The sequence below is a fragment of the Salmo salar genome, chromosome ssa17, assembly GCF_905237065.1.
Source record: "Salmo salar chromosome ssa17, Ssal_v3.1, whole genome shotgun sequence".
NCBI classification, from domain to species: Eukaryota; Metazoa; Chordata; class Actinopteri; order Salmoniformes; family Salmonidae; genus Salmo; species Salmo salar.
This window is the reverse complement of record NC_059458.1, coordinates 7,780,569-7,796,677: the sequence shown is the minus strand read 5'-3', so window position 1 is coordinate 7,796,677 and position 16,109 is coordinate 7,780,569. Positions and strand designations below refer to the sequence as shown.

General features: G+C 42.9%; 1 protein-coding gene across 2 annotated transcripts in view; it reads right to left on the bottom strand.

Moving 5' to 3' along the window:
- The window catches only part of LOC106575122 (neural cell adhesion molecule 2), a 433,746-nt gene that overhangs the window by 43,495 nt on the left and 374,142 nt on the right, over positions 1–16,109 (bottom strand). For both annotated transcript variants that reach the window (XM_014151337.2, XM_014151338.2), the window contains exon 14: positions 12,802–12,976. In XM_014151337.2, the coding sequence (XP_014006812.2) occupies positions 12,802–12,976 (175 nt within the window). The remainder of the gene's footprint in view (positions 1–12,801; positions 12,977–16,109) is intronic.

Genomic DNA, 16,109 nt, shown 5'->3' with positions numbered 1-16,109 from the left:
CGTTAGCTTGCATCCCAAATGACACCCATTTATCGTGCACTACTTTTGGCCAAGTGAGCAGTATTTTTGATTTTTTTTACAATGACAGCCTACTGGGGAACTGCCTTGTTCAGGGGCAGAACAACAGATTTTACCTTGTCAGCTCGGGTATTCGATCCAGCAACCTTTTCGTTACTGGCCCAACGCTCTAACCACTAGGCTACCTGCCGCCCCAGTGGTAGTGCAGTACATGGAGAATAGGCTGCCATTTGAGATGCATACATAGCTTTGCAAGTACTCCTCAAGGGTAAACGGAACAATGATACACATTTTTTGACCTTATTGACCTTTTCTCATTAAAACCACGCAATGTTGTATTGAACTATTTTGCTCTCAGAGTGCATTGAAACTCAGTTCAATTGTCTGTTTTAATGTAACACTGACATCGTTTGTGTATAAAATCATATGTGTTCAGATTACTAATAACTGCTCTGAATACACATCTGAAGGTTGGTCAGGGCAAATCTTTGTGAAAGATTCAATAGATTTCGATTTTTTCCCCCAGACAATAATAGACAGCCTAATGTGGATCTGTTTTTCTTTGGCGGTAGAGGTGAGGCTTGAAGACCTCGTCAATGAATGCAATCAATTCCGCATTGGTAGAAATAAAACAGTTAAACAAATAAAGGATGAATTGAGCTAAATCAATTAAAATCAATTGAATAAAATAATCACACAAAAGCCATCGTGTTATGAAAAGAGAAAACTACGGAATACACAAACAATAATGGATGATTGACCTTCCTTGAGCTACAAACCCCATTCTGAACAAAAAAATATTATTTAAGGACATAGAAGAGACACAAATTACTTTTATGTACGCCTAGTTGCCTTCTAAATAGGACATTATGAGAATTTGGTCATAGCCACAGAAGGGTATTACACTTTTGTGCTAGTCATATTCTGCACACATCCTGGTTCCTGTCCAATCCACTCCTTTGGTTTGGAGGCTGGTGGCTCTGGCCCTCTACAGCTTTAATCCCCTTGTAATCATAGTAATACAACTTAACTGGTCAATTATAGTCTCTTGAAGGACAGGGCAGATCCTTGTGGATCAAGACAATTACAGGAAGCAAAAGAGACAAAACATGTTAGTGCATCACTTTATTGTCGTAAAGTTTGGGGGTTGTGGAAACGTTTACCTGGTTGTAATTTGACATCTCTATAACTATAAACCAGTTTACAAGTAGGAAGCAATGTCATTATAACGTCCAATGTCAAAATTTGCCAACTGGGTATGATGGTTCACTGACCTCGGTTCAAATAGTGGAAAGCACATTGTCAAAGCAAATATAGTAAATTAGAAATAGTTTGTGATTGAAAATGGGGCATTCCAAGGGAGAGAACCCATTAAGAGTGTCGCTTTTCGTCACAGTGGCACATACTTTCTAAACCGTATCAATCTTTCTTGAGCAGGTAGCTCAGCAGTCATTTGCCTTGCATTCCACTGCGAGCCTGGTTTGATCTCTGTATTATTGGAGGGAATCAATGGATGTGAAGCAACACATTTCAAATGAGCGGGACCAAGGAAGGAAGCCAGGGGGAAATACATAGTGCTTTTTGAGTTTTCACACCTCCGATTTCCAATTTGCTGAGCAATAAGGTGAAATGAAAAAGAATCCTCGCCAAGTGAATGTAATTCAAATCTTGACAGAAACATGTTGTAAATGTCTATTAGGTGCCTTGCAATGTTCAAACGATGAGAGCGGGGGTGTCTCAAGGTCTCGTGGTAGCTAGATCTCTCGACTGAAAACAATGAAAAAGAAAAAAGGAGGGAAAACAGAAAAGGGGAACAAGGACAAGTCTTGTTCTGCTGTCAAGTGCCTCTGGGGTTAGCTGCTCTAGCTGCCTACCTTGTGTGTGTTTCGAAATTCATTCCAATCTATTCCACCAAATGTATTACCTGGGCTCGGCTTCAGAACACAACTACTACTTCCTTTCACAGTGCCGAGTTATGTCTTTGAGGCCTTTGAGAATAACAGAGAGCATATCAGTTCCAGAGCCACAGTGAGGGAATAGAACTCTATACCGTATAGCTTTTGATCTTATCCTCTTAAAATAATCCAAGTAGTGACAAATCAGCTCATAGTAGTAGAAAAGACCGGAAATGACGACGTTTGTTAGCTAATTAGCTTAAAACTCGCTAATTGTGTGTAGTCCTAGTCTTCTACTCTACGGTATATCCTATCAAACCAATGTCGATGTGTATCAATTTCCCTGTCTGCTTATTCCATGTGATTCATCTAGAAAGCACCTCCTTTGATTTATTAGCCCATTAGAGGCTCAATTTGACAGTCTGTTAATGCTAGTCATCCTGCATCTCTCTTGGAGTGGGAGCCATCCGTATACATCTACGTCTCTGACATCAACTCATTAGGCCTGAGAACTCATTGAGTTGCACTTGATTAGATCTGAGAGGTAGTCAGTCGATTAACGATGACTAAACGGGAGCCATTGATTGGGTGAAAACTTGCGGGTGCTAATGGATTTTAGGGATAAACATTACTGTGAGTGGGTGTGTGAGTGTGACACCATCATAGCTAGACTTGAGGGGACACTTTGTGCTCTATGCCATGGGGAAGTATTGCTACTCCATTAGAGAAAGCCTTAGAAGAGAATCAGCACACCCACACCAGATCCTCTTATTCAAGAGATAAGAGGAATGATGAGTATCCACCATTACTAAGGCTGAATTAAAGAGCCTTAACATAGCTGAAGTACACTTCAATAATCAGGAAATGGAAGAACCAACAAAGACTATTATAATGTTGTTTTAAACTAGTGTTGTCTGCAAATCATTATTATCATGCTATTTCAAGCAAACTAAGAAGTGTATAACTTTGCACTTTAATGCTTAAATTGCATGTATTATAATATCTACTCTATAATGTAATTTTAAACATTCTCCTTGCAGTTATGAGACAAAATTGCCACGACCAAAAGTTTAGCCCTCCTTTCACACTTTATCCCAGTGCTTTTACAGTGTTCCGTTTATATGGTATACTACATCTCTTCCATATCCAAGACCAAAGGTCACATTAGACAGACATCCAGGCACTTTCTCTCCTTAACCACTCTCCAACAATTCGTCAAGAACGATGACTCACGAAAAGGCCCCGAGAACTGGCCTGCACGCAACTCCAAATGGCGAACCTAAACGGAGCGTTACCACCGAACACGCCTTTAAAGAGCAAAGTACCCTCGTTGCCGCTAGGGTTGTGGAACGAAATGGGGCTGGCCATTTGGGCTCGACGGTGTGGTGATTGCTGTAAAGCACAGATAAAAGTGTTCCTGGGAAGGGAGAGTGATAGGGCCTAGAATCAGCCACTTGTTAAATCACACGTCTCAAACGAGTCAAAATGGTCACCTAAATGGGATACCTGACAACCGAACGACTGTAATCATAGTGACTTGACAAGGTCTGTCCTTTCAGAGAGTTTCTGTCATATTCAGAGGCTCCACCAAGGATTATTGCCTAGAAATGTTAGAGAAAGCACAGAGCCCCTTAAGGGTCATGGCAGAGATAAAAAAAAACAGCTATACTAATCCGTTCCCTCTTTCTTTTTATCCGTTCCCTACGATTTTGTAGTCGTTCCCTCTTCTCTTTATGTAGGCTACCATGACGGTCCCACTTGGCCAATAACATAATGCAGCCTAAATGCTTCAAATGGTGATCAATGACCATTCAATAGCTTATTTTCATATGCCTCCGAATCATAAGGGCATATTAGTAACGGGCGTTTAAAACCACTCAAGGTGCAAATATGGTTCAATGATGCATTTTTCATCCCTAGGCAGGAATTCCTCTTTCTTGACCTTAGCTGTTTATATCTATATTCCGAAGGAGTTCTTCAGCTACCTACTCTGGCCTGGCAATTAGCTAATTTCCAGGTGAATGTATTGTCATCGCAACAAAGCAAATAGCTATCAGTTTTAGTTAGTTATGAACATAGATTGCTCTATCTGTGCCTGGTACGTCACACAAGATGTTCACCTGCCTAGCGCAGGGATAAGAGCGCATAATTACACCTTTTAACACCGAAGTCTTGGAAATGATGCACAATACATTTGCATGCCTTTCCTTTCTGCCTCAGATGAGTCACATGCACAATTGTAAACAACAAAAACACATCAGGTGTTTGGATGCAGCATGTTTTACTGGACTTATATGGCCCTAACTTTAAGCACGAGGGGTAAACACCCAAAATTGACAACTGTTCGTAGTTGTCCAAGTAGCATAAATATGAGTTTGCACAAAGTGTAGCCTATTTGGTTTGCATTGTAAACATAGAGTACCAGTCAAAAGTTTGGACACAATCACTCATTCAGGTGGTTTTTCTTTATTTTTCTATTTTCTACATCGTAGAATAATAGTGAAGGCATAAAAACGATGAAGTAAGACATACATAATTGGCTAAGTCACACAAGATGTTAACCTGCCTAGCCAACACGAAGATGGCATGACAAAAACTATTCCCCCTCAGGAGACTGAAAAGATTTGGCATGGGTCCTCAAATCATCAAAGGTTCTACAGCTGCAACATCAAGAGCATCCTGACTGGTTGCATCGCAGCCAGGTATGGCAACTGCTCGGCCTCCGACCGCAAGGCACTAGAGAGGGTAGTGCAAACGGCCCAGTACATCACTGGGGCCAAGCTTCCTGCCATTCAGGACCTCTCTACCAGGCGGTTTCAGAGGAAGGCCCCAAGAATTTTTCAAAGACTCCAGCCACCCTAGTCATAGACTGTTCTCTCTGCTACCAAATGGCAAGCGGTACCGAAGCGCCAAGTCTAGGTCCAAGAGGCTTCTAAACAGCTTCTACCCCCAAGCCATAAGACTACTGAACATTTAATTAAATGGCCACCCAGACTACTTGCATTGCCCCTCCCCCCACCCCACCCCACCTCTTATATGCTACTGCTACTCTCTGTTATTATCTATGCATAAGTCACTTTAATAACTCTACCCAATTGTATATAAACTCACCAACAAAAAAAAACGTCCCTTTTTCAGGACCCTGTCTTTCAAAGATAATTCATAAAAATCCAAATAACTTCACAGATCTTCATTGTAAAAGGGTTTAAACACTGTTTCCCATGCTTGTTCAATGAACAACAAACAATTAATGAACATGCACCCGTGGAATGGACATGAAGTCACTAACAGCTTACAGACAGTAGGCAATTAAGGGCACAGTTATGAAAACTTAGGACACTAAAGAGGCCTTTCTACTGACTCTGAAAAACACCAAAAGAAAGATGCCCAGGGTCCCTGCTCATCTGCGTGAACGTGCCTTAGGCATGCTGCAAGGAGGCATGAGGACTGCAGATGTTGCCAGGGCAATAAATTGCAATGTCCGTACTGCTGTGAGACACCTAAGACAGCGCTACAGGGAGAAAGGACGTACAGCTGATCGTCTTTGCAGTGGCAGACCACGTGTAACAACACATGTACAGGATCGGTACATCCGAACATCACCCCTGTGGGACAGGTACAGGATGGCAACAACAACTGCCCGAGTTACACCAGGAACGCACAATCCCTCCGTCAGTGCTCAGACTGTCTGCAATAGGCGGAGAGAGGCTGGACTGAGGGCTTGTACGCCTATTGTAAGGCAGGTCCTCACCAGACATCTCCAGCAACAACGTCGCCTATGGGCACAAACCCACCGTCGCTGGACCAGACAGAACTGGCAAAAACTGCTCTTCACTGACGAGTCACGGTTTTGTCTCACCAAGGATGATGGTCGGATTTACGTTTATCGTCGAAGGAATGAGCGTTACACCGAGGCCTATACTCTGGAGCGGGATCGATTTGGAGGTGGAGGGTCCGTCATGGTCTGGGGCGGTGTGTCACAGCATCATCGGACTGAGCTTGTTGTCATTGCAGGCAATCTCAACGCTGTGCGTTGAAGACATCCTCCTCCCTCATGTGGTACCCATCCTGTCGGCTCATCCTGACATGACCCTCCAGCATGACAATGCCACCAGCCATACTGCTAATTCTGAGAGTGATTTCCTGCAAGACAGGACTGTCAGTGTTCTGCCATGGCCAGCGAAGAGCCCGGATCTCAATCCCATTGAGCACGTCTGGGACCTGTTGGATCGGAGGGTGAGGAGTCATTCCCCCCAGAAATGTCCTGGAACAGGTGCAAGCTGCATTGTTGGTTAAGGGCTTGTAACTGTAAGGTCTACACTTGTTGTATTCGGCGCATGTGACAAATAAAATTTGATTTTGATTTGATTTAATCATGTTGTAACCAAAAAAAGTGGTAAACAAATCAAAACATGTTTTATATTTCAGATTCTTCAAAGTACCCACCCCATGCCTTGATGACAGCTTTGCACACTCTTGGCATTCTCTCAACCAGTTTCAACTGGAATGCTTTCCCAACAGTCTTGAAGGAGTTCTCACATATGCTGAGCACTTGTTAGCTGCTTTTCCTTCACTCTGCGGTCCAACTCATCTCAAACCATCTCAATTGGTTTGAGGTCAGGCGAATGTGGAGGCCAGGTCATCTGATGCAGCACTCCATCACCCTACATGTTGGTCAAATAGCCCTTACACAGCCTGGAGGTGTGTTGGGTCATTGTCCTGTTGAAAAACAAATGATAGTCCCACTGAGCGCAAACCAGATGGGATGGCGTATCAGTGCAGAATGCTGTGGTAGCCATGCTGATTAAGTGTGCCTTGAATTCAAAATAAATCACAGATAGAGTCACCAGCAAAGCACCCCCACACCTCTTCCATGCTTCACAGTGGGAATCACACATGCGGAGATGATCCGTTCACCGACTCTGCGTCTCACAAAAACACAACGGTTGGAATCAAAAATCTAAAACTTGGACTCATCAGACCAAAGGACAAATTTCCATGGGTCTAATGTTCATTGCTTGTGTTTCTTGGCCCAAGCTAGTCTCTTCTTATTATTGGTTTCCTTTAGTAGTGGTTTCTTTGCAGCACTTCGACCATAAAGGCCTGACTCACGCAGTCTCCTGAACACCTGATATTGAAATGTATGTTACTTGAATTCTGGGAAGAATTTATTTGGGCTGCAATTTCTGAGGCTGGTAACTCTAATGAACCTATCCTATGCAGCAGAGGTAACTCTGGGTCTTCCTTTCCTGTGCCGGTCCTCATGAGAGCCAGTTTTATCATAGCGCTTGATGGTTTTTGCGACTGCACTTGAAGAAATGTTCAAAGTTCTTCATGACCTTCGTGTCTTATTTAAAGTATTGATGGACTGTCTTTTTTCTTTGCTTATTTGAGCTGTTCTTGTCATAATATGGACTTGGTCTTTTACCAAATAGGGCTATCTTCTGTATACCACCCCATACCTTGTTACAACACAACTGATTGGCTCAAATGCATTAAGGAAATAAATTCCACCAATTAACTTTTAACAAGGCACACCTGTTAATTGAAATGCATTCCAGGTGACTACCTCATGAAGCTTGTTGATGTCATGACTTCTGCCGAAGTCGATGCCCCTCCTTGTTCGGGTGGTGCTCGGCCGTCGACGTCACCGGTCTTCTAGCCATCATTGATCAGTTTTTCATTTTCCATTGGTTTTGTCTTGTCTTCCTACACACCTGGTTCCAATCCCATTCATTACATGTTGTGTATTTAACCCTCTGTTTCCCCTCATGTCCTTGTCAGTGATTGTTTGTGAGTTATGTACTCGTGTATTTTGTATCAGAGTGCGACGGGTTATTTTTACCCATGTTATTTTTGTACTTTGGTTTTGGAGTTTGTTTTTTTGTTAATTAAACTACTCCAGTTTAACCAAGTTGGTTTATCCAGCCACCTACACACACGACTATGACAGTTGAGAGAATACCAAGAGTGTGCAAAGCTGTCATCAAGGCAAAGGGTTGGTACTTTGAAGAACCTCAAATATAAAATATATTGGGATTTGTTTAACACAAGATTCCATATGTGTCACGTCCTGACCAGTAAAAGGGGTTGTTTGTTATTATAGTTTGGTCAGGGCGTGGTAGGGGCTGTTTGTTTAGTGTGTTTCGGGGTTTGTTGGGCAATGTTCTATGTTAGTCTATTTCTATGTTTGTTCTAGTTTATCTATTTCTATGTAGTTTATTGGGTTGACCTTCAATTGGAGGCAGCTGTTCCTCGTTGCCTCTAATTGAAGGTCCTATTTAAGAGGGGTGTGTTTTCATTGGGATTTGTGGGTAGTTGTTCCGTGTTTAGCTGTATGCCTTACAGGACTGTTTCTCGTCGTTGTTTTGTTTAAGTGTTTTTGTATCACGTTTCTTTATAAATAAAGAAGAAGATGAGCACTTACATTCCCGCTGCGTGTTGGTCCACTCCATACGACGAACGTGACAATATGTGTTATTTCATTGTTTTGATGTCTTTACTATTATTCAACAATGTAGAAAATAGTACAAATAAAGAAAAACCCTTGAAAAGTAGGTGTCTCTAAACTTTTGACTGGTACTGTACATCATTCAGTTATGACTGCCAGTGAGGCTCCTGGCTTTTCAGGCTATAGAAATTACTTAGGCGAATTGAGGGGTTTTTCACATCCGTTAGCTATTATTTGCCCTTATGATTTGGAGGCATATGAAAAGACAAACTGGAAATAAGCTATTAAATGTTAAGTAACCATCACCATTTGAAGCATGTAATTTACTAAATATAATTATATTTAGGCTGCAATATGTTATCGGCAAGTGGGAACAACATGATAGCCTACATAAGGAAAACAGGGAACAAATAAACATCTGAGGGAATGGATAAAAAAAAATAGGGAACGGATTAGCCTGCAACTCTTTTTGTCTCCACCAAGATCCCTAACTGGCTCAGTAAGAGAGTAAACATTTTCACAGCATTTCTAGGCTGCTTCCCCAACACAGTTTATCTCCAAACTGAAATTACTCTTGATGAAAAAATGTATTGCAACAGTGTTGAGTGTTTTGTATGTACATGCTTGTGAGTTTTTTGGGGAGTAGGGCGTGTTCAAGATAATTGGCTGTACATAACCGTCTTTTTTTCCTCTGGGGGAAAAAAATGAATTCATGAGAGCTGCTGTTACATTAATGGGCATCATTATTATTATTTTGATAGCAACAGCAGCATTGTACTAAAATAGTTTAAGCATGCATATGTTGTATTCTTCCAAAATCAATGGGAATATTTTACAAGTTTACAATACCAGTGAAGAGTGGTACAACTTACAGCTTTAATGATCCTTTAAAGATGTTATAAGGAGTGCATAGTTTGCGGGCCTTTCTGTTCTGTTCAATTGATTTAAACCAACACCACTGGTGTGTATTGTAAGTGTGTAGTCTATGATATTGTACAGGAGAATGAATGATTAGTAGCTTTAAACAGAGACAAACACTCGCCATATCATTCAACATACAAAACGTTCCGTTTCATTGATATCCATCAGGCCATATCGTAAACACACAGGGGACATAAAACCAAGACGGATGCCAAAAATCCCACAGAAAGGAGATCATTCAAAAAGAAACAACCGGGATGAGAGAGGATTTCGGAGGGAAAGAGGGAAGACTCTATAGTGATTCAGGAGGTCTAAAGTGAGTGGAGGAATGCCATGATTTAAGAAGGATAGAGGGAAGGAGAGTAAATTGAAAAGGAACCAAGGGCATAGTGGCAATCAATGACATATTTCAAAGGGGAGTTCATGGACGGAAAAAAGTAAGGAGGCAGAGAGAGGGGAGGTGTAGTGGCAGTTCATTGCAAGACAAACTAGGAGAGAGAAAGAAAAGCGGTGGAAAAAAGAAAAGCGACAATTTCAGAACCAGGGAATGCATAATGCATAAAGAGGGAGAATTAAATAGAGAGATTGTTCAGAAAAGAAACACAGAGAGAGGCATAAAGTAGATCCTTGGAGGTTATACAGCATATCAGATACACTGCAGGAAGGCATCTAATGGTGTCACTACAATATCAAAAGTCAAACAATTTGGGTGTGTTCAGTGAGGGGAACTACCCAGAAGGTTGCAGTAATAAATATAATGAATAGAGCTGTCACGAATCCCTATTCGATAGACAATAATATCTATTCTAGAAAATACATTTATCTTATTTTCTTTAACATTTCACCCTTCTGAATAGACCCCACGGGTGGCGATTAATGACAAATACTGACAGGTTACAGGACTCCATTGTCATTGGTCCATTTTGGCCACTCCTTTCTCTCTCTCTTCAACAGGAAATAATCTGGGATTTTTTTTGCCCCCGGTCTCCCTAACCCTCTGTTCACAAACGAGAGGGGACAGCCAATCGAAATGACTCGGCTTAAGCACTGTGTTCTCAGCCTTGTTTTCCATTTAAGGAGCAGCGCACACACACACACCAACACGCACACGTGAACACACACAAACTCAAAGGCAGTTTAGCCACTCCAGTAATGAGAGAGGCAAACATTCGCTCCTTCATGAGCAGCAGGAGAAACGACCTAAGAAACAGAAAGAGTAAACACCAAAGAAAACATGCTCTCCCTGTTATTTTAACCAGACTCTACAGGGGGGCCTACATATGGAAGTGGTAACTCACTGTAAACTGTTCCCTTTGTGATGGTTTGTGTATGGTCTTATATAAAACTCTGGGCGCTGTTTGAAAATGATAAGCATCCTACAGTGGGCCTCAGAAGTCTTCTCTCCCAGGAACATTAAGAGTTGGACTTTTCAAAGGCACAGACAGATACTCTCTACGAACAGCATGGCCTAATCAAACCCCAACGCTCTCTTCATTTGATCCTGCTCCCTTTGCCCACACATAACCCCAATACAAGGTGATTGGAGTGTGTGCTCATAACTCTACAGTGGGTTTACCTGGGTGAGTAGGTACAGTACAGTGTGTACAGTGCCTTCAGAAAGTATTCAGACCCCTTGACTTTTTCCAGATTTGTTACATTACAGCCTTATTCTAAAATGTATTCAATTGTTTTATTTCCCCCTCATCAATCTATACACAATACCCCATAATGACAAAGCAAAAACAGGTTTACATTTTTTTGCAAAAAATAAAATAAAATAATAATAATTAAATATCACATTTACATAAGTATTCAGACCCTTTACTCAATACTTTGTTGAAGCACCTTTGGCAGCGATTACAGCATTGAGCCTTCTTGGGTATGACGCGACAAGCTGGACACAACTTTCTTCTCTGTCGGGTTGGACGGGGAGCGTCGCTGCACAGCTATTTTCAGGTCTCTCCAGAGATGTTCGATTGGGTTCAAGTACGGGCTCTGGGACATTCAGAGATTGTCCCGAAGTCACTCCTACGTTGTCTTGGCTGTGTGCTTAGGGCCGTTGTCCTGTTGGAGGGTTTGATGGGGAGAGTTGCTGCACAGCTATTTTCAGGTCTCTCCAGAGATGTTCGATTGGGTTCAAGTACGGGATCTGAAAGGGCCACTCAAGGGCATTTAGAGACTTGTCCCGAAGCCACTCCTGCGTTGCATTGGCTGTGTCCTTAGGGTCGTTGTCCTGTTGGAAGGTAAACCGTCGCCCCAGTCTGAGATCCTGAGCTCTCTGTACTTTGCTCAGTTAATCTTTGCCTCAATCCTAACTAGTCCCAGAGTCCCTGCAGCTGAAAAACATCCCCACAGCATGATGCTGCCACCACCATGCTTCACCATAGGGATGGTGCCAGGTTTCCTCCAGACGTGATGCATTCTCATGGTCTGAGAGTCTTTAGGTGCCTTTTGGCAAACACCAAGCAGGCTGTCATATGCCTTTTACTGAGGAGTGGCTTCTGTCTGGCCACTCTACCATAAAGGCCTGATTGGTGGAGTGCTGCAGAGATGGTTGTCCTTTTGGAAGGTTCTCCCATCTCCACAGAGGAACTCGAGAGCTCTGACAGAGTGACCATCAGGTTCTTGGTCACCCACATGACCAAGGCCCTTCTCCCAAGATTGCTCAGTTTTGGTGGTCCCAAACATCTTCCATTTAAAAATGATGGAGGCCACTGTGTTCTTGGGGACCTTCAATGCTGCAGAATTGTTTTGGTACTCTTGCCCTGATCTGTGCCTCGACACAGTCCTGTCTCGGAGCTCTACGGACAATTCCTTCGACCTCATAGCTTGGTTTTTGCTCTGACATGCACTGTCAACTGCGGGACCTTAGATAGGCAGGTCTGTGCCTTTCCAAATCATGTCCAATCAATTGAATTTACCACAGGTGGACTCCAATCGAGTTGTAGAAACATCTCAAGGATGATCAATGGAAACAGAATGCACCTGAGCCCAATATCGAGTCACATAGCAAAGGAGCTGAATACTTATGTAAATAAGGTATCTGTTTTTTATTTTATTAAATTTGCAAACATTTCTAAAAACCTGTTTTCGCTTTCTCATTATGAGGTATTGTGTGTAGTTTGCTGAAGAAAAACAGGCGGTCAGAATACATTCTGAAGGCACTGTATATGTTTGCTTCCAGCAGTGTGTGTCACTGGAGGCTGGTAGGGGGAGGACAGCTCATAATAATGAATGTAATGGTATCAAACACATGGAAACCAGCTGTGTGATGCGTTTGAGAGCATTCCATTAATTCCATTCCAGACATTACTATGAGCCCGTCCTCCCCAATTCAAGTGTCACCAGCCACCACTAGTGTGTGTGTGTGTGTGTGTGCGTGAATCTGTGAGTGTCAGTGGATATAAACACAACTGTGTGTGTCTGTACAGAACTGTTTAAGGATTATTGTCAGTGTGTGCACACGACTGTCTGTGTGTGCATGCTTGAACATGCAGGTCCTACAACTGTCTGTACCTGTGATGTCTGGTTTCTGGGGCATGAAGAACTGGTAAAAGGTGGGCTCCGAGAGGCCCTTGATGTTGCGAGCCGTGATCTCCACCTCGTAGCGAGTGTTCCACTGCAGCGGCTGCAGCAGGGCAAAGTCTTGCTGCCCCGAAACCAGCTTTGTCATCCACTGCTCCTCCTTGTCCTATGAAGAGGGGAAGGAGGGTGGAGAGAGCAGAGGGAGAGAAGCAAAGAGAGAGAAAGGGGAGGGTAAGAGAGGGAGAGAGACAGAGGGTTAGATGGGGAACAGGGTATGAGGGAGGGAGGGAGGGAGGAAGAAGAAAGGATAAAAGAGAGAGGGGGAGAGCGAGAGAGAGTGTTAATGACAGTACGAGAACAAATACGCTCAGTGAGTTACAGCCTTTGTATACACATCATCTTTATATGATCAAATTCAAATCAAATATAGATCAAAGTACACTACATGGCCAACAGTAGGTGGACACCCCTTAAAAATAGTGGATTAGGCTATTTCAGCTACAACTGTTGCTGACAGATGTATACCATCGAGCACACAGACATACAATCTCCATAGACAAACACTTGCAGTAGAATAGCCTTACTGAAGAGCTCAGTGACTTTCAACGTGGCACTGTCAAAGGATGCCACCATCAAATAAGTCAGTTTGTCAAATTTCTGCCCTGCTAGAGCTGCCCCAGTCAACTGTAAGTGCTGTTATTGTGAAGTGGAAACATCTAGGAGCAACAACAAACAGTTTGAAATTAGGTGCGTACTGCCTCATCATCAATTCACATAGAAGTAGCCCATTTCACTGTGAAAGACAATTTACGTTTGCGGCATGCTATGCTAATGTAAGGTGAGCCAGACAAACTTCTCTCTTCATTGAGAGCCCAAGCACTCCCTCAGTGTTTCCCCAGGTCAAGTATGCAGACATTTGCACATCTCCAGTCAGAACAGAACCTGCACAAACTTTTCCCCCTGGCTCCTGCATTCTCTTCATTGTTGTTTTCCTTGTTAATAATAACTTTGTACATGTGTGCCTTCCTATCAAAGTGCCTTATTAGCTTACGATAATAACATTTCTGTATATCGTGTTCTGTCATTTATACTGTAGCACACCGTATGTAAACTCAGCAAAAAAAGAAATGTCCTCTCACTGTCAACTGCGTTTATTTTCAGCAAACTTAACATGTGTAAATATTTCTATGAACATAACAAGATTCAACATCTGAGACAAACTGAAGTTCCACAAACATGTGACTAACAGAAATTGAACAATGTGTCCATGAACAAAGGGGGGGGGGGGTCAAAATCAAAAGTAACAGTCAGTATCTGGTGTGGCCACCAGCGGCATTAAGTACTGCAGTGCATCTCCTCCTCATGGACTGCACTAGATTTGCCAGTTCTTGCTGTGAGATGTTACCCCACTCTTCCATCAAGGCACCTGCAAGTTCACGGACATTTCTGGGGGGAAATGGCTCTAGCCCTCACGCTCCGATCCAACAGGTCCCAGACGTGCTCAATGGGATTGAGATCTGGCCTCTTCGCTGGCCATGGCAGAACACTGACATTCCTGTCTTGCAGGAAATCACTCACAGAACGAGCAGTATGGCTGGTGGCATTGTCATGCTGGAGGGTCATGTCAGGATGAGCCTGCAGAAAGGGTACCACATGAGGGAGGAGGATGTCTTCCCTGTAACGCACAGCGCTGAGATTGCCTGCAATGACAACAAGCTCAGTCCGATGATGCTGTGACACACCGCCCTAGACCATGATGGACCCTCCACCTCCAAATCGATCCCGCTCCAGAGTACAGGCCTCGGAGTAACGCTCATTCCTTCAACGATAAACGCAAATCCGACCATCCCCACTGGTGAGACAAAACCGCGACTCGTCAGTGAAGAGCAGTTTTTGCCAGCCCTGTCTGGTCCAGCGACGGTGGGTTTGTGCCCATAGGCGACGTTGTTGCTGGAGATGTCTGGTGAGGACCTGCCTTACAACAGGCCTACAAGCCCTCAGTCCAGCCTCTCTCAGCCTATTGCGGGCAATCTGAGCACTGATCGAGGGATTGTGCTTTCCTGGTGTAACTTGGGCACTTGTTGTTGCCATCCTGTACCTCTCCCATAGGTATGATGTTTGGATGTACCGATCCTGTGCAGGTGTTGTTACACGTGGTCTGCCACTGCGAGTACTATCCAGCTGTACGTCCTGTCTCCCTGTAGCGCTGTCTTAGGCGTCTCACAGCAGTACGGACATTGCAATTTATTGCCCTGGCCACATCTGCAGTCCTCATGCCTCCTTGCAGCATGCCTAAGGCACGTTCACGCAGATGAGCAGGGACCCTGGGCATCTTTCTTTTGGGGGTTCTCAGAGTCAGTAGAAAGGCCTCTTTAGTGTCCTAAGTTTCCATAACTGTTACCTTAATTGCCCACCGTCTGTAAGCTGTTAGTGTCTTAACGACCGTTCCACAGGTACATGTTCATTAATTGTTTATGGTTCATTGAACAAGCATGGGAAACAGTGTTTAAACCCTTTTACAATGAAGATCTGTGACGTTATTTGGATTTTTATGAATTATCTTTGAAAGACAGCATCCTGAAGAAACGATGTCTCTTTTTTTTTGCTGAGTATTTGTATGGAGTATAATGTATTCTGTGTGTATTCCTTTATAGCCGCAGACACGTGAGGTTAATTCATTTCATAACCTTTATGGTGTTATACTTTGTGCATATGTAGCTACATTCTTCTATTAGCTCTGTAAAACAATGCTAATGGCTTCAGAGAAGTATTAGCTTGTGTTGTATCCTTTGAAGCTGCACTGGCCTTACCATGACCATTGCATTGGCCTGTTCAGCATAGCTCTGCCCTGCCCTGCTCCCTTGTGGAGCTCTTCAGTTACTGTTCAGTTACTTCTTATATAATTCAAATTGTCATGTTGTCAATGCAACTTATTATTTTATAGAAGTGTTATTATGTTACTTCATTGTAATGTTGTTTTATTGCTATATCCTGATATTGCATTATAATGACTAATAATTCCTATTTTTTCCTGTACTTCCAGAAACCACACACACACAAACAGTATTGAAAATCATTTGCCAACATCATAACTGGAACTGGACATATTTATTGCTGAAGATTGAGCCCAGATTTTGTATGCTAGCAACATACTGTTTGGAGAGGGAGTGATGAGGATGAGGGAGTGAAGATGAGGGAGTTGAGAGGTGGGTGAGATAGTCAATATAATTGCATAATGGAACTGTATTTGATTTGTATGTGAACCTCTGCCCAATTACAAAAAACCTTGTTCAATAATC